The sequence below is a fragment of the Moschus berezovskii genome, chromosome 16, assembly GCF_049115385.1.
Source record: "Moschus berezovskii isolate FMDL1 chromosome 16, NW_MosBer_1.0, whole genome shotgun sequence".
NCBI classification, from domain to species: domain Eukaryota; kingdom Metazoa; phylum Chordata; class Mammalia; order Artiodactyla; family Moschidae; genus Moschus; species Moschus berezovskii.
Genome location: NC_142475.1, coordinates 988,068 through 1,006,778, shown reverse-complemented (window position 1 = coordinate 1,006,778; position 18,711 = coordinate 988,068). Strand labels below are relative to the sequence as shown.

The following is an 18,711-nucleotide window of genomic DNA, read 5'->3' as shown; positions in this document are numbered from 1 at the left end:
CTGCTGCCCGGGCCACGTCGCCTCTCCACTGCCAGTGGGCTGCACTTGCTTCCTTGCCCAGCAGCCTCAGTGTGGTATTCCGAGGGGGTGAAAGTGCACGTTGCACGGCCTCTGAAAGCCTTGCCTGGAAGACAGTAACGCTGCTTCTGCTGCTTCTAGTGCCGCTCACAAAGGCAGCCCAGGTTGAAGGGAAGGGGCAGTAGACTCAGCCTCTTGATGGGAGGAGTGGTGAAGTCACGTTGGAGAGAAGCATGCGAGGAGCTGTTGTGGCCGTCTCCTGTGAAGTGTCTTCAGGTTGATTGTATGTGGCAGTTGGCCTTTCTTCTAAGAAGGGCTGGTCATGATTATGGGATTCCCTGGTGGCTCAGATGGTAGCGAATCTTCCCGCAATGCAGAAGAGCCAAGTTGGATCCCTGGGTGGGGAAGATTCCCTGGAGGGGGAAGATTCCCTGGAGAAGGACATGGGAACCCAGTCCAATATTGTATTAAAGATGATTCTTACAGCTCATACGTACTCAGCAGCTCTAGCCCTCTGAAAGCAACCTCGTAGCTATTTCTAGGCTAGGTTGAAATACTGAAGAGGGTTCACTTGGGAAGATATCTAAATAATATTCTCTTCTGCAAATTAAATTTTTTATTGTCACTCTGTTGTTGACTTAAAACCAACATAACATTGCATTTATTTTTATTGAAGATAATTTGCAATGTTATGTTGGTTTTAAGTCAACAACAGAGTGGCTCATTTATGCCTGCATACATATTCCTTCTCAGTTTCCTGACCAGGATAGGCTGTTCCACGATACTGGGTGTAGTTCCCTGTGCTGCACAGTAGGTCCTTGCTGTTTACTTATGTGTATATAGTAGTGTATGTATTAATCCTAAATTAACCCCAATTAATCTCTGCCAATACAATTTTTTTAAAAAAGAGTTCTAAATAAGGTTTATAATGAGTTCAGTTATATGCTAATACATTTTATGTGTGTGTGAGTGCCAAGTTGCTTCAGTCGTGTTGCAATCTTTGTGACCCTATGGACCGTAGCCTTCCAGGCTCCTCTGCCCTTGGCATTCTCCAGGCGAGAGTACTAGAGTGTGTTGCCATGCCTTCCTCCCAGGGATCTTCCCAACCCAGGGATTGAACCCAGGTCTGTTATGTCTCTAGCGTTGGCGGGCGGGTTGTTTACCACTAGCACCACCAGGGAGGCCCAACAGATTCTATAAATACCCTTAATTGCTTCATCGCCTTTTGGCTAAGATCCAGTATGGTATCTCTTACAGCACATTAAAAAGCAGACATTGCTTTGCTGACAAAAGTGTATCTAGTCAAGGCTATGGTGTGTCCAGTGGTCATGTGTGGATGTGAGAGTAGGACTGTAAAGAAAGCTGAGTGCTGAAGAATTGATACTTTTGGACTGTGGTGTTGGAGGAGACTCTTGAGAGTCCCTTGGACTGCAAGGAGATCCAAGCAGTCCATCCTAAAGGAGATCAGTCCTGAATATTCATTGGAAGGACTGATGTTGAAGCTGAAACTCCAATACTTTGGCCACCTGATGCGAAGAGCTGACTCATTTGAAAAGACCCTGATGCTGGGAAAGACTGAGGGCAGGAGGAGAAGGAGATGACAGAGGATGAGATGGTTGGATGGCATCACCGACTCAACAGACATGAGTTTGGGTAGACTCTGAGAGTTGGTGATGGACAGGGAGGCCTGGCGTGCTGCAGTCCATGGGGTCGCGAAGGAATCAGACACGACTGAGTGACTGAACTGAGCTCTTAAATATAAAAGCATACACTGTGTACTTAGAGCTTTTTTTTAACAGAGATTTTTAATGACAGCAATCCAGTGAAGACAATAGCGCATGTATTATTTTCCTCATTTATTATGAGTTTGGGGACATTGGTGCAGTAAAAAAAGAAAACCATGTCATGAGTTTGTGGCAGAGCTGTGTCTGAGGCCCAGTTCTCTTACTTCCCAAAGCTGTGGCCCTTTCATGGCTTCCAGGAGAACTCTGAAGGTTCTGGGAAGAGAGGAGATGACTCAGAGGTGTCCCCAGAGCTGTCGGTGCTCATTCCCCGTGCCCTGAGGCAGGCACCGCGCCTGGCTGAGCGTGACGCTTTGTGCAGACGTTGTCTTTTGTGTCATGAGGTTGTTTTACTCACACTCACGTGTGGTTCCCACAACAGCTTGGTGAAGCTGTCATTATACTCTCGAGAGAAAGGAAGATTAGAAAACGAAAAAAGTGACCTGCTTTTCATCTCACAGTTACCACGTGACCCATTCTGAGTGCACTTACATCTGCAGATTCCTGGCCCTGTATTCTTGTCACAGCAGGACTGGGCTCTCAGTCTGAAAGCTTTGAACGTGGGCGTCGTATGCGTGTACAGCCAGGTGCACAGGTTCCGTTGCCCGCGAATGGCACGGTTCACAAACGCCGATAAGGTGCTTGTCTGCACGACCGTGAGCAGGGGCTGCTGTCGTTCAGAGTTTCTCGTTCCGATGAGAATCACATTCTTCTCACGGATGAGGAGGGAATCGTCTTACAGTGATTGCTAAGATTTCTTCTGCTCTAGAGTGAAATGATGCATTTTGTGTCATATATCATTGTTAGTTTGAGAAGATTTTATAGTGGAAGTGACAGATTCAAGGGATTAGATCTGATAGACAGAGTGCCTGAAGAACTATGGACAGAAGTTCGTGACATTGTACAGGAGGCAGAGATCAAGACCATCCCCAGGAGAAAGAAATGCAGAAAGGCAAAATGGTTGTCTGAGGGGGCCTTACAAATAGCTGAGAAAAGACGAGAAGCTAAAGTCAAAAGAGAAAAGGAAAGATATACCCACTTGAATGCAGAGTTCCAAAGAATAGCAAGGAGAGATAAGAAAGCCTTCCTCAGTGATCAGTGCAAAGAAATAGAGGAAAATAATAGAACGGGAAAGACTAGAGATCTCTTCAAGAAAATTAGAGATTCTAAGGGAACATTTCATGGAAAGGTGGGCACAATAAAGGACAGAAATGGTATGGACCTAACGGAAACAGAAGATATTAAGAAGAGGAGGCAAGAATACACAGAAGAACTGTACAAAAAAGATCTTCATGACCCAGATAACCACGATGGTGTGATCACTCACCTAGAGCCAGACATCCTGGAATGCAAAGTCAAGTGGACCTTAGAAAGCATCACTATAAACAAAGCTAGTGGAGGTGACAGAATACCAGTTGAGTTATTTCAAATCCTGAAAGATGATGCTGTGAAAGTGCTGCACTCAATATGCCAGCAAATTTGGAAAACTCAGCAGTGGCCACAGGACTGGAAAAGGTCAGTCTTCATTCCAATCCCAAAGAAAGGCAATGCCAAAGAATGCTCAAACTACCACACAATTGTACTCATCTCACACGCTAGTAAAGTAATGCTCAAAATTCTCTGAGCCAGACTTCAACAGTATGTGAACCATGAACTTCCAGATGTTCAAGCTAGATTTAGAAAAGGCAGAGGAATCAGAGATCAAATTGCCAACATCCACTGGATCATCGAAAAAGCAAGAGAGTTCCAGAAAAACATCTATTTCTGCTTTATTGACTACGCCAAAGTCTTTGTGTGGATCACAACAAGCTGTGGAGAATTCTTCAAGAGATGGGCATACCAGACCACCTGACCTGCCTCCTGAGAAACCTGAATGCAGGTCAGGAAGCAACAGTTAGAACTGGACATGGAACAATGGACTGTTTCCAAATTGGGAAAGGAGTATGTCAAGGCTGTAATTGTCAACCTGCTTATTTAACTTATATGCAGAGTACATCATGTGAAATGCCAGGCTGGATGAAGCACAAGCTGGAATCAAGATTGCTGGGAGAAGTAACAATAACCTCAGATACGCAGATGACACCACCCTTATGGCAGAAAGCGAAGAGGAACTAAACAGCCTCTTGATGAACGTGAAAAAGCAGAGTGAAAAGGTTGGCTTAAAACTCAACATTTAGAAAACTAAGATCATGGCAAGTAGATGGGGAAATAATGGAAACAGTGAGAAACTTTGTTTTCTTGAGCTCCAAAATCACTGCAGATGCTGATTGCAGCCATGAAATTAAAAGACGCGTGCTCCTTGGAAGGAAAGCTATGACCAACCTAGACAGCATGTTAAAAAGCCAACCAAGGTCCGTCTGGTCAAGGCTGTGGTTTTTCCCGTGGTCACGTATGGATGTGAGAGTTGGACTATAAAGAAGGCTGAGCGCCAAAGAATTGATGCTTTTGAACTGTGGTGCTGGAGAGGACTCTTGAGAGTCCCTTGGACTGCAAGGAGATCCAACCAGTCCCTCCTAAAGGAGATCAGTCCTGGGTGTTCATTGGAGGGACTGATGCTGAAGCTGAAACTGCAGTACTTTGGCCACCTGATGCAGAGAGCTGATGCCCATCACCTGACCGACTGAGCTGAGCTGTTTCAGAGACAGAAACAAGCTTTCAAGTAGAAGACAAGAACTCACCAGGAAAGGTTTCAAAGGAGGATAACACAGTGATGGTGGCATTTTATGAGGTTCTGTTTTTCATTGAACAAGGTTTCATGGACACATGTGGACTGTCTCCTGTTGGAGGTTTTAGTTGAGAAAGGAAAGTACTCTGTAATCTGATAATCACACAGACTGTGGAGGGAGCCCTTGAGGAGCAGAGTAACAGTGGAGTGAAGTGGGGAAGAGTGTCCGGCTTTGGGAATGGTGTGCTCAAAGGCCCTGTGGTAAACGGGGATACTTTGGCCACCTGATGCAAAGAGCCAACTCATTGGAAAAGACCCTGATGCTGAGAAAGACTGAATGTGGGAGGAGAAGGGGTGACAGAGGACGAGATGGTTGGATGGCATCCCCAACTCGATGGACATGAGTCTGAGTCGGCTCCGGGAGATGGTGATGGGCAGGGAGGCCTGACGTGCTGCGGTCCATGGGGTCACGAAGAGTTGGATACGACTTAATGACTGAACAACAGCGGAATGTCTGAACTGAAAGAAGGCCAGCCCCTCTGGATGCTGGGCCACAGGTGAGACTGTCCCACAGGGGCGGGTCAGGGTCCTGCATGCATTATAGGCCATAGAAAGGGTTTCGGTCTCTACCCTAAATCAGTGAGAAGCTGTGGCATCGTATCTTCCGCAGGGTCAGGACATCATCAGATGTGAATTTTTACTATTTTTTAATTTTTAAAACTGTTCACTCCTGTGGCTGCCTCACATATCATTTCTGGCCTGTGGAGTCTGGTTCCCTGCCGGGGCTCAGACCTTTGAGGGGACACTGCTCACAGCCTCTGATGCTGTTAGAGTCAGCCGGAGGAGGGACTCACAGGGCGCCCTCGTGTGGATGCGGGTGAAGCCTGTGCCCGGGGGGCTGTCTGCAGGTGGCACAAAGATAGAACCCGGGTGTGAGGAGAGCTTGGGCAGGGGGTGAGCCGTGCTGCCGGGCAAGGGGGCCCTAAAGGAGTAACTCAGGTCACTGCCTCAGTTCAGCCTGCTTTAGCGAAAAACACTCTAGACTGGATGGCTTAAATAATAAACACCGTTCTTCACTGTCGGGAGCCTGGGGAGTTCAAGGCCAAAGTGCTGGCCAACCTGGCATGTGCTAAGACACCTCAGTGTGCAGAGGTCGTTTCACTGTGACCTCACAGAGAGGAAGAAGAGCAGTCCCTTCTTGTAGAAACAGTAATCGCAGCAGGGGCCTGTAGGGGAACACATTTTGCCACCCCAAAATATCTCTTTGGCACGTGGATTATTTTGAGCTAAAAACAATCAAAGCCCAGAAGGACTCCAGAGGAAAATTTGACCTTTGACCTACAAAAAATGTAGACGGAGGACTTGTTGCAGGAAAGGAGTGATCAGCGTAGATAACTCCAGTCTGAGCTCCATGCACAGACAGGGATGCACCTAAGGAAGTCTGTTTGTTCAGACTCCGCTCTGTGTCTCTGCATGCCACAGCAAACATTTGTTTACCAAACATTGCTTTTTTGTCTTCGTCTGAATCTCTGTCTTCTTCTTTTCAGTCCTGAACCACTACCCCCAACATCCTCTTTTGACTTTGGTGGTGTTTAAGGTCAGGGCTTTGCCCGTCTTGGTGAGTTAGCTTCCCTGTGTCTCTCCCCCTGTACGTGTTATTTAACTTTTGTATAACTTTGTCCTGTTGATCTGTCTCATGTCAGTTTAATTCATAGACCAGCCAGAAGAACCTACAAGGGTACAGGAAAATTTCTTCCTCCCTAACAGAGCTCCCCATTCATGAAATAAACACTTCCCCAAATCCCCATCTCTAAATTGCACCACATTTGTCTTTAGTGTTTCAATATATATGAATTTTGGAAAGAGACAAGCATTAAGTCCATAGCAAGTAATCCAATGATTTGGGAAAAGGAATCAAGCCTTTAGGAAAGAAATAGGAGACTTTGTTAGAAAGGGTGCAGTTTGGTTAGGAACTCCCTTTCCAGAAGGCTGAATTGAATACCGAGCTTCCCAGGTAGCAAAGAGATGAAGAATTCACCAGCCACCACTGGAGACTCAAGAGATGTGGATTCAGTCCCCGGGTCAGGAGGTTCCCCTGGAGAAGGACATGGCAAGCCACCCAGTATTCTTGCCTGGAAAATTCCATGGACAGAGCAGCCTGGCGGGCTATAGTCTGTGGGGTCACAAAGAGTCAGACATGGCTGAGCAGCTGACCACACACACACATTGACTGCAGTCTGCCAAAGCTAGAGTTTTGGGTTGCAGTTTGTGTTCTTACTAGTCACCAGGAAAAGATGCCCCTTGTTCCCTTCAGAGCAGCTCCTTGTCTTGACGTTGCGTTTGGGGCAGCACACGGCACCCACGTCTGTCTGTCTGAGAGCCTCGCTGTGATGATTCACGGAGGCCTGGGATGTGGGATTTCAGCTGAGTGATTTTCCTTTTGTGTAGGTTTCTTTTTCTTTTTTAAAACTGAAGTGCAGTTGATTTACAATAGTATATTAGTTTTGGGTATACACCATAGTGATTGCAAATTTTCATAGATTATTCTCTGTTGGTGGCTCAGCCAGTAAAAAATCCACCTGCTGTGCAGGAGACACAGCAGATTTAGTCCCTGCATCGGAAAGATCTGCTGAAGAAGGAAATAGCAACCCACTCCAGTATTCTTGCCTGGAGAATCCCATGGACAGAGGAGCCTGCTGGGCTACAGTCCGTGGGGCCGCAGAGGCCCGGACACGGCTGAGCGACTGACACTTTCACTTTCATACTGCAGGTAAAGTAGTTATAAAATGTTGTCCACGTTCCCGCGCAGGACCGCAGCTCCGCGTCGCTTCTTGCTTTGGCACGCGGTGGTTTGTGCCGCCTCCCGCCTCTCTCCCCGCCCGCCCCTGGCGCGCGCAGGCGACCTCACTTCCTTTCCTCTGCCCCGCCAGGTTGATGAGCCCCGAGAGCACGCTCCTGCAGCCCCGGGAGGAGGAGGGCGTCAAGTACGAGCGCACCTTCGTGGCGTCCGAGTTCCTGGACTGGCTGGTGCAGGAGGGCGAGGCCGCGGCGCGGGAGGAGGCGGAGCAGCTCTGCCGGCGGCTGCTGGAGCACGGCATCATACAGCACGGTGAGGCGCGCCCGTCCCCCGCACGGCTCCCTGAGCAGCTGTGCTGGGGCCTGCGCTCAGCCCAGCTCGCCTCTAAGCCGGGGGTCAAGTTCACGTTTCATGCCTTCTCATTCTGGGACTCAGACCAAAGGAGCATCCACTCTCTGGAATATATTGTGGGTTTTTTTTTTTCTTTTGGAATATATTGTTTTGATGGGTGAGGCCAGAAGCTCGAGCAGGCAGGCAGGTTCTTGCAGTGTCTCCAAAAATTTCTGCTTGGGTGAAATTGAATGTCACAGGTTCACATCCGACAGGTCATCTGGTCAAGTCTGGATGGGAAGTAGATGGCCCTCACAAAGTTAGCTGCAATGGAAGAATGAAGATTTGCTGAACCGTGGTTCAAGCTGCCACGCTGAAGAAGCATCCCAAAGGCCTTCATCAGGTTTCCCCCCGCCTTTTTTAAGGGCTGAATCATAATAATGCAATGTATTCGTAGCATATTGTTGAAGAATCGTATTACTTACCTATTGCGGCGTAAGGAGTTGCTCTAAAACTTAATGCTGTAAAATAATAGTGAGTGTTTATTGTCTGGGACACTTCCTGTGGGTGGACAGTCTGGAGAGGCATAGCGGGTGGTTTGGCTTGCCGGTTTCGTATGAGGCTGGAGTCGAGACGCTGTCCAGGGTGGCAGTCCTCAGGAGCCCTGACAATCCAGAGGATCTCCTTCACAGCGGCTAGCTTCCCTGTGCACCAAGTCGGTGCTGGCTGTTGGCAGGAAGTGTCTGCCCATTGCTCTGCAGACTTCTTCAGAAAGCTGCTTGAGAATTCTCACGACATGGCATTCATGCCTCTTCCAAAGGGCGTGATCCAAGAGAATGTGAGACAGAAGCCACCATGGCTTTAGCAGAGCCTTGGAGTCACACACGGTCATTTCTTCACCGCTCTGTTGGTTGGCAGGTCAGTCCCGTTCTGTATGAGAGAGGACGTGTAAGGGTGTGACTGCCAGACGCAGGGATCACTGAGCCCCCTCAGTTCTCATGAGGCTGGCCCCCACGGGAACACAGACTCTGGAATCCCAGCGCCGCCAGTTACCAGCTACTTACCTTCTCGCATCTGTAAAATGGGCGCGCTTGCATAGGTGCTTGTGGGAGTGAGCAAGGCAGATATAAAGTGCTTGGTTCAGTGCTGTACTCTTAGTAAGTACTCAGTCAGTTCATTTCCTTTGTGAAATATTTCATTTATTTGTTCATTGGTTTGGCTGGGTCAGTCTTAGCTGTGGCCTGTGGGATCCTTCGTTGCGGTGCACGGACTCTCTAGTTGTGGCCCTCGGCTCCAGAGCATGTGGGCTTCATTGCTCTGCGGCTTGTGGGAACTTGGTTCCCTTCCCAGGGATTGCACCTGTGTCCCCTGCACTGCAAGGCAATCCTTCACCCCTGGACCACAAGGGAAGTCCTTCAATCAGTTTATTAATACAGCTGCATGGTTGTAGGCTTGGAACAGTGAACAAAGGACTGGAGCTAGATAAGCGTTTTGGCCGAGGGGTCAGTAGGAAAGGTAATACCTGAATCATTCTTGCTGTGAACTGCCCTCCCCACACTTCTACACAGGCCTAGAAATTCTGTCCCAGGGTTAGGGAGAAAACAGTGAAATAGAGATGAAAGAAACGTTTGAAATTATTTGGAGCAGTGTTTTACAAACTGCAGATTATAACCCTTTAGTGGATTTAAAAGGGCTTCCCTGATAGCTCAGTTGGTAAAGAATCTGCCTGCAATGCAGGAGACCTGAGTTCGATCCCTGGGTTAGGAAGATCCCCTGGAAAAGGGAAAGGCTACCCACTCCAGTGTTGTGGCCTGGAGAACTCCATGAACTGTATAGTTCATGGGTTCAAAAACAGTTGGACATGACTGAGCAACTTTCACTTCAGCGGATTAAAATATTTAAATTAAAATATTAAGAAAAATTTTAGCACAGAGAACTATATTTATTATCCTGTGATAAACCATAATGAAAAAGAATATATGGACAACTAAGTCACTTCACTGTATGGCAGAAATTAATAAAACATTGTAAATCAACTGTACTTGAATAAAATTTTGTTAAAAAAGAACCACTAAAAACAAAATTTTTTTTTCAATAGACTAGATTGAACTCTCATAATATTGTTCAAGGTATGGTCCATGGATCCTCAGGGTCACCGGGAACGTGGCAGAAATGCAGAATCTCTGGTCCTACCCAAGTCCCACGGAATCTGCTCTACATTTTAGCATAACCTCAAATGATTCAAACGCACTTTAAAAGTCTGAGGTGCAGTGGATTGGATTTCACTAGACTACATCATTTCAGAGCACATTTTATACAGTAATGTCAAGGGTTGCTTGGCAAAGCGTTTATTTCAGTTAGAAACACACTGTATAAACATATGGCCGTGGTCGTGTGTGCAGTGACTGGTAACAGAAAAACTGTTACTGTGCGTTGGGTTCAAATACTTTGGAAACCGCTGACCTGGAAGCGTTAGTTTGAAGGGCACTCAAGCCTCTCGGCGGTGTGGGGGTGTCTTCTTTCTGAGGTTGCCACAGTTGCCCTGACAACTGTTTGTGGATGGTCTAATGTGTCTGCGACGGGGTATTGGTTGAGGTTTGAAAGGTGAATAGAATTGTAAAATGCCAGCGTGATCCCTGGCCTTAAACAGCTTATAGTCTCGTAGGGGTTAGAAAATGGATATAGAAGCAATTAGAGAGCAATCGAAGATGTACGATATATTTTGTTTAATTTATATCGTGTGCCAGACACTTTTCTGGTGATTTTTCACATTAACTTTGAAACCTCTTAAACTTTTGGAGGCAGATATATATATATATATTTTTTTTTTTTCCATGTTAAATGGCATGTGGGATCTTAGTTCCCCTACCAGGGATTGAACCTGTGCCCCCTAAAAGTCTCTCAGTCATGTCTGACTCTTTGCAACTCCATGGAATTCTCCAGGCCAGAATACTGGAGTGGGTAGCCTTTCCCTTCTGCAGGGGATCTTCCCAACCCGGGGAACTCCTGAGGCAGAAGTTCTATAGCGTTGGCCCAAAAGTTCTTCGGGGTTCCTCATTACGTCGTGGGGTCAAACCCAAAGGAACATCTTGGCCAGCCCAGTAGCTGCTGTTCTTGCTTGTGCTCAGTCGTGTCCACCTCTTTGTGACCCCATGGACCGGGGCCTGCCAGGCTCCTCTGTCCATGGGGTTTTCCAGGCAAGAACACTGGAGTAGGTTGTCATTCCCTCCTCCAAGGGATCTTCCTGACTCAGGGGTCAAACCCATGTCTTCTGTATCTCCTGCATTGGCAGGCAGGTTCTTTACCACTGAGCCACCTGGGAAGCCATGTTGTTGTTGCTAAATGTATCTTATTACAGGAAGAACAACTAAGGTGAGGTCAACCCTCTTAACACATTTTTAAGTGAACAAATTAGTATCATTAACTGTTGGGCAGGTAGTTTTACTATCTCCATTTAACAGATAAGGAAGCCAAAGCATCTGTAGGTTAAGTTATTTTTCTGAGGCCACTTAGGCAGTAACGTCCAAGTGAGTATTATTGCTAGTATGCATGAACTCAGAATTGATTGGTGTGACCGGGACCTTCCATTGGTAAAAAATGCCATTTGGGTTGGAGTTAGTATTGTCAGTTTTGCTCCAGACAAAACTTGGTGATAGCAAATTCTAGAGAAAATCAGCTTTTTATGCTGCCATTTACTGACTGATGCTATACACCCCGACTTCAGAAAGAAGACAGAGGATGCCACAAATTGTTTCCAAGTGATTTCCAAAGAGTAAGTAATTACACCTCAATTACAGTGTAATTCTGTAATGCTTTGAACGCAAATGCTGCAGTGTTGTGACATAAAGGATAAAATAGGGTATTATTGATTTGTTTTCCATGGTTTTAGGAGGATTGAATATCTCTTTATAGAGCAGTCAGAGTTTCCAAGGGAGTTCCCATTTCTCAGCCCAGCAATTCATTTCTAGATCACAGATTCTAACTTTGAATTATGAAAATTTGACAACCACGTATATGTTAGAGTTAATGATATACCAGTGAGTGTTTTAAGCAAAGCTCTGAATTGTTCAGCTAATAATTAGTTTCGCTGGTTAAACATTAAAGAAAGTCAGCCTTTAGGCTTTGAGCAAAAGATTTCTGGATAAAAGTGGTTCCCTAGCTTAAAACCAGTACGTGTAAAAATCAGGCCCACTTATGAAATCCTGATCAGCTTCATTTATGAATGGTGCTCTATAGTCAAGACAGAATTTGTCAGCTGAGTAATGAACTTGCATGAAAATGTATATGAATATGTGTATATATAAATACTCCTGCATGTCCACATGTATGTAATTATACACCTGTATGAATGTTGATTAGTATGCACCTATTTATCTAGATTTTTCATTTATTGAGGTTTACCACGTACCAGGCACTGGACTAACCACTTTATAAATTTTAATGTATAAATACATTGTGTATTTAATATTTACATGCTTCACGTATTTGGCATATATTGTATATATAATCTCATTAAACCCTCACAGCAATTCTATGACATTAGTATTACTATTATTATTATTATAGTTTGACAGTGAAGAAATCTAGAATTCAAAGCTTTAAGATATTTTTCCAAGATTGCATAGCTAACCAATAGCTACTAATCATTGTGCCTTAGAAAGGAGTTTTCCTTGGTCCAGGATGTATGGACTGAAGGCAGGAGGAGACGGGGACGACAGAGGATGAGGTGGCTGGATGGCATCACCGACTCGATGGACATGAGTTTGAGTGAACTCCGGGAGTTGGTGATGGACAGGGAGGCCTGGCGTGCTGCAGTCCATGGGGTTGCAGAGAGTCGGACACGACTGAGCGACTGAACAACACCTGGATGTACGGCAGTGGGTGTGGCTGGCTGACACTGTGGAGTGAACGTGGGGTTTGGAGAGAACAGGCAGGATTTACAGCTCCTTCACCTACTGTGTGGGCTTGTCTGCATCTCAGCTCTTCCAGTCCTCAGGCTGTGAAGTGTATGAAACTGGAGTCACGTTGTATACCTTTGAGAGTTTTGCTTGGTTGGTTGGCTGGAGTTTTGGGGTTTGTTTTTTGAAATTCTAGGACTACCCACATGTACTAGAAAGACTCAACATATGACTGGACTTCTGGCTCAGATTTTTTGTGGTGCAATGATGCAGAGAAGGATTAGCAAGGAGAGAAGATGTCCTGGGTGTTGTCTGGAGAAATCCAGGGGCAGCGGCCTCTGTTCTGCCTCCCAAGGAACTGACTCCTGCCTTTAGCAGGGATGTGCAGTAGCATGCGCAGGACGTCTCTGCCCGGGGAAACCCGCTTGAAACTCAGAGGGCAAGGTTTTCTCAGTGGCTGCTCACAGGGGCATAGACTTTGCCTGCCTGGGCACCCGCCTGCGAGCCTTCCAGACTCTCAGCAGGGAAGCACGTGTTCTCCATCAGTCACAGTGTTTGTGCAAACAACCTAGTCAGGCTGGCACAGCAGAATTCAGTGCCCCAGGTAAACAAAGTTGCCTTATCAGATGGTCACTCAGGGAACCTTCCAAAAGTCAAGTTCCCAGAAGCCAGCCGTGGACCAGCCCCACAAGCAGGCCTTTCTGTCCAGGGCTGCTACAGTAACCCTCTCCTGCACAGAGCTGCTGGGAGAATTAAACAACAGTGGTGGCCAAAAGCTTTTAGCAGAGTCTACCTGTCATGGCCCTCAAATGCAAGCTACTGTGCTTGATCTGATCATTTGTAAATAACTGTTAAAATGCACGGAGTCCCTTCTATATGCCAGACACTGTTCCACGCACTGTCTTCATTTACTCATCTGCCCCTTTAAATAATTCTATGAGTTAGTTATCATGGTAATTCTCATTTTTAAAATGAGGTTAAGTTACTTGCTGAAGACAAGAGCTAGGAAAATGGTAGACTCAATATTCACATCAAAGTAATCTGGCTCTTAATCACTAAAGAAGACTGGGTGCCAGTTATAAGATTCACTAGAGGAGGAAAAAAATTCTCAAGTTTTATTGCATCAGCTCACACAGCCTGTCAGATATTGCAGCTGTCATCATTGTTAGCTCATAAAATAGTACACGATTCCCTTTTTGCACACAATGGCCAAGTGCCTTGAGATTTTTGTGTGACCTTTGCAAACGTGAAGAACACGTTTTCTACTCCCATAAATACCTCCCTGAACTGCTTGAGCTGCTTTCCAGCTATCTTGTCCTTGCATGGAGGATGGTAGACAGCAGAGAGTCACGTGGGTAAATTGCTCACAGCTGCAGCAGCTGACCCTGGATAATCAGGCTACCACGACTGTGTCCAAGCACATAATTTCCTCTTAAAGTTTTAGTCAGAGCACTTTAACAAGTTCAACACTTCATCAATCCCCCTTTCTTTGTCTACTGTCTGAAAAATATATTTATATAACATTGTGCAATGTGCAAAGCAGTTTTCCATGTATTATATTTTTAATCCTCCCAGCTGCTTGAGGGTAGTTTTGGTGATCCCATTCCCCAGTGGAAAACAGTAAGTGAGACATTCTCCCTGGGAGCCATGAAGAAAGAACTTGGGGTTTTCTGCAAAGGAAGCTAGCTGCCAGATCCAGACAGGAATTAACCCCATCTTCTCAGTGATTCAGAACACTGATGAGTTCAGCCCAGCCTAGAATGTTCTGGCCAAAAGGAAAGAGGGGTGGGGGGGGGAAGGAAGCATCAAAGACAGAAGAAAGGGGAGAAGGAGAAGGGCGCTGGTGACTGAGGAGGCTGAAGACAAGGCTGCAGCTTGCCCAAGGCCGCGTGATGTTTCAGGGACGCTTGTTTAAGCTGTCAGGAGGGTTTTATTTAAGACCGTTGCAATAGGAGCATTGCAGCGGGGGGAGGGAGACGGCTCCCATCCAAGGACAGCAAGAGCAAGTGGGGATTTACAGCCTCGGAGCAGGGCAGGGGGACGAGCAGATGGGAAATTATATGGGAGGCGCCAAGGGTCAAGGCCAGGGACATGGACATCAAAGGTGGAGGAGGATCAACTCAAAATAACAGGAGTGATCAGGTATCAGTGTTTGGGGGATGGCAGGATTCTTTGCTAAGGCTGGGCTAGCCTTAGCATGCCCCCCTCTTGATCCTGGGTGATCAGGACCCTTTGACTGACAGACTCACCACGTGGGGGAGGGCACTCTTCCACAAAAAGAAAAAAATTTGTTTTGGAAGTAGGGATAGGAGCCCAGGTTGAGGGCCGGCTGGAAGGAGGGCGCGGAGGAGCGGGCTGAAGTCTGGACAAGCAAGCGCCTTCGTCAGTGGCCCCGTCCTCGCCTGCCTGCCTTTCCTGCGTCAAGACTCTCCTACTCACTCTCTTACTTTTGCTTTTGGTGACTCCTGCCACCGACAGAGCGAAGGTTTTTCCATTACGGTTGGTACCCGGCATCTTCGTCTTGCTTTCCTCTTAGCTGGAATGCAGGAGCTCTGAGGTCAGAGGATCTGTCTTCCTGCCTCTGTATCCCCGCGCACGGCTCGGCATTTCTATATTAGCTACTCAGCAAAACATGCACTGAATGAATCCAGCAGTGACCCCTTCTGAGGATGTGCACGGTGTTGGGTGCTCATACCAGGTAGAGTTCCTTGAATACTGTAAGCAGGCTCAGTCATCATTTGCTTCAGATACGTGGCAGAGCTTGCTGATGGTCAAAACACCGAAAAGCCCGGACCGCCTGGAGAAGAAGCAAAGCTGACCTTGGGGGTCCAGTTGCTGGGACCCAGCGGTGCAGGGAGTCCCCACAGCTGGAGGCCAGCTGTTTTCTGCCTTTGCCCTCCCTCTGGAGGCTGTTTGTGGAGGACAGCTCTGACTGGCTGAGACCGGTCACGGGGTCACATCTGCACCTGCGTGGGCAGGGCCCTCTGACTGACAGCCGCACCAGCTGGTGGTGGGACATGATTCCAGCAAACAACCAGAAGTTATTTTGGAAGTTCTGTTACCATGAGGAAGTGAGTGCTGGGCAATTGGAAGCAACGGGCAGGCTGACCTTTACTGCTATTACTTCATTTAATCCTCCCCCAAATCAGTTCACCGGATCTTATTGTCCCTGTTGCTTTAGGTGATAATACTGAGTCATTTGCAATGAGTATAATCATTCTTAACTCCTAAATGTTAAACTCTGAATAGAAGAAAATAAAGATTGGGTAAAATATTTTCTCAATCTGTTTTCAATAATTAATACTTCATCACTACTTTGATAATTAAAGCGTTATCTTTATCAGCAGCCATTATTTACTACTTAAAGTTTTTCCTTTCTCAATTTACAATTTCTGGGTGTTTTCCTGCCGTGTCCCCTCTGATAGGCTGTGGCTCTGGTTTACCTTTTATCACAGCTGAATCTAAGGCAGAAGGAAAGTTGGTACAGCCAGCATGCTGTTGCAATGCCAGCCTAAGGGGGCAAGGCTCCCTGGTGAAGTCACAAGCCCGTCCTTTGGCACACAGTACAGTGTTGGTTTTCTTGAAGGAGCTGGAGCTGCACTGAGCCTTGACTCTCAGAAAGAACGAAGGAGGTGAGAGATGCCGCGTCTCATGCGATCTTCCAGAAGGAGGGCGTTAGGCGCAAAGAGCAGAGGTCTCCCGTGGGCAGTGTCGTACCCACACACGTTTCTCTCCTTGGTTGACAGCTGAATGGCTTTTCTCAGGTGTCCAGAAACTGCTCCTCTACGTACAGACTGTGTTTGACTCTGAAGCCTGGGCCCCTGCTGACTCTTAACTTTGCTCCTGATGCCTGGTGGGCCAGTGGCCGCTGCAAGGATGTGGGCCTCAGTTTGCCCAAATGCGACGCTTTTACAGCATCAGAGTCTCTGCGCAGGTGAAGTCTATGGAGGCGTGCGGTCTCCTATTAAGTACTCAGCCTGTACGCTCTGTTTGCATGTTGTTTTAACACTGGCATGACAGTTTGCAGTCTTCACCATCTTGTCCGGCTTTTCTCTGAAAAGTTCCCCTGCACTCTCGTTCTTCTCTGTCCCGGGAACAACTTTTGACACAAGGAGGCCACCCTCTCTGCTGTCCTCCCCTGAGGAAACCCTGCCCGTTGGTGTCTCTATTCTCCCCGTGTTACTGGAGCCACTGCCTCAGCTGGCGCCCGGGTTTCAGTCCAATTAGAAACCCCCAAAGCCAGCAGGCCTGGGAGCAGGGCTGAGTGGGTTGGTTTTGGCTGCTGGCAAAACCACTCCTGTCACTGAAGCCCTGTCCATGGTTGCTGAGCACAGAGCCTCAAGCAGGGATTCCTATCAAGTGGGAACAAAATGTACTTCCTCATCCAAATGAATAAAACAGTACTGGGACAGGTAGTGCGGGAGGGAAAAGAACCTCACCAGACAACAGTAACAGCAACTCTTGACCAGCTGACTGTCAGGAGCTCAGGATTAGAGTCATCTTCCGGGACAGACTCTCCATATGCTACACGTAAGGGATGAGCTCCTTTGCTGCTTAGCTGATCTGTGCTTGTCAGATACCAGCCTCTAGACTGGATTGCCACAAATGCAGTCCATGTTTGTGATTTAAACTTTCCAGATCACCCCAGCGAAAAAAAGTAGAAACAGGTAAAAGTTCCCTTAGTAATATATCTTAACACACGATCTCCAGAATGTTATTTCAAATTACAATCAGTATGAAAAATAGCATTCAGCTGTCTTACCTTCTTTTTAAAAAATACTTGATCTTCAAAATCCAGGGTATTTTCTGTGTACAGCTCATCTCAATTCAGATTCGCCGCATTTCCAGGGCTTGTCAGCCATTCTGGAGAACACAGATCTCAACCGTTTGTTGTTTTTTTAATAACTGTTTATTTCTGGCTGTGCTGGGTCTCTGAAGCTCGTGGGCTTTTCTCTAGCCAGGGTTAGCAGAAGCTTTAGCGCTGTGCCTCGTCACTTCTCTTCCCGCAGAGCACAAGCTCCAGGGCAGCTGGGCTCAGTCTGCGTCTCCCAGGCTTTACTGCTGTGCTTAGTCCCTCAGTCGTGTCCCACGCTTTGAGACCCATGGACGGTCACCCGCCAGGCTCCTCTGTCCATGGGATTCTCCAGGCAAGAATGCTGGAGCGGGTCGCCATGCCCTCCTCCAGGGCATCTTCCTGACCCAGGGAGTAACCCCGGGTCTCCCTCATTGCAGGCGGGTTCTTGACCGTCTGAGTCACCAGAGCAGCCCTGGCTTTAGAGCCTCGGCTTAATGGCTCTGCAGGGTCCTAGTTACTTTTCGGCACAGGAAGTCTTCCCAGATCAAGGTTCAAACCTGTGTCTCCTGCACTGGCAGGCAATTCTTGACCACTGACCTACCAGGGAAGCCCTGTAAACCTTTCTGAAACCATCACAAGGGTTGGTGGCGTCTTGGTGAGTGTGCATTTCATTTTTCAGCCCCTGAGCTCAGAGAACTGTGTTCCTCAATGGTTGAAATGCCTGAAAATTTGTGTTGAGGAAGCAGCTTGGTGTCTCTACTTTGCCGTGCCAGTTTGGACACCCAAATAAACCGGGGTGCCAGCCACACAGGTTTCTGGAATGGAAATCACAGTTGTCTGTTTAGCACAGTGGTTTCATAGTCGTGTTTTCTTTCTTGTCTGATGTTTTAATATTTCCTTTGATTAAATATTTCCACAGGTCAGAAATTGTAGACTGCAATCATTTGGACTGTGTCTAATCTCCGTAGGTCTCTTTTGGCTCAGAACAGGCTTATCCAGGATACGACCCGAAATTGAGGAGCATTTTCTTAAATTCTCGGTCTTTTGTTGTAGGATTCTTTGGGCTTTTGTTGACAGCAGAGCAATGTTATTTATTCATGCAATGGCATCATTTTCAATCCTGTCTTCAAGAGAGCTGAGGCTGCCCGTATGTGTGTTAATTGCACTTGCTTTGGGTTAAAGAAGTTACTGTAACTTCTTTTCTGCAGATGGAAGCAGTGAGGCCCAGGGACTGTCCGTAAGCAGCTGTGTCACCAGGGAATCAGAGCCGAGTGGGAAGGCGTATCTTCTGCCTCTAAGACTTGCTGTCTAATCGCCCTTGGCTCCTGAGTCCACAATAGTTTGTTATAAGGTGTGGGCTGTAGATAAACAGAAAGTGTTGGTTTTTTAAGCCTTTGATTTCAGTCTCCAGACCTGAGTTTGGAATA

The 18,711-nt window shown here is 47.0% G+C and overlaps 1 protein-coding gene across 1 annotated transcript in view; it reads left to right on the top strand.

Annotated features, from left to right (window-relative positions):
• Window positions 1-18,711, top strand: part of DEPTOR (DEP domain containing MTOR interacting protein) — a 156,503-nt gene that overhangs the window by 69,078 nt on the left and 68,714 nt on the right. The window contains exon 4 of the mRNA XM_055432600.2: window positions 7,395-7,573. Coding sequence (XP_055288575.2) covers window positions 7,395-7,573 — 179 coding nt within the window. The remainder of the gene's footprint in view (window positions 1-7,394; window positions 7,574-18,711) is intronic.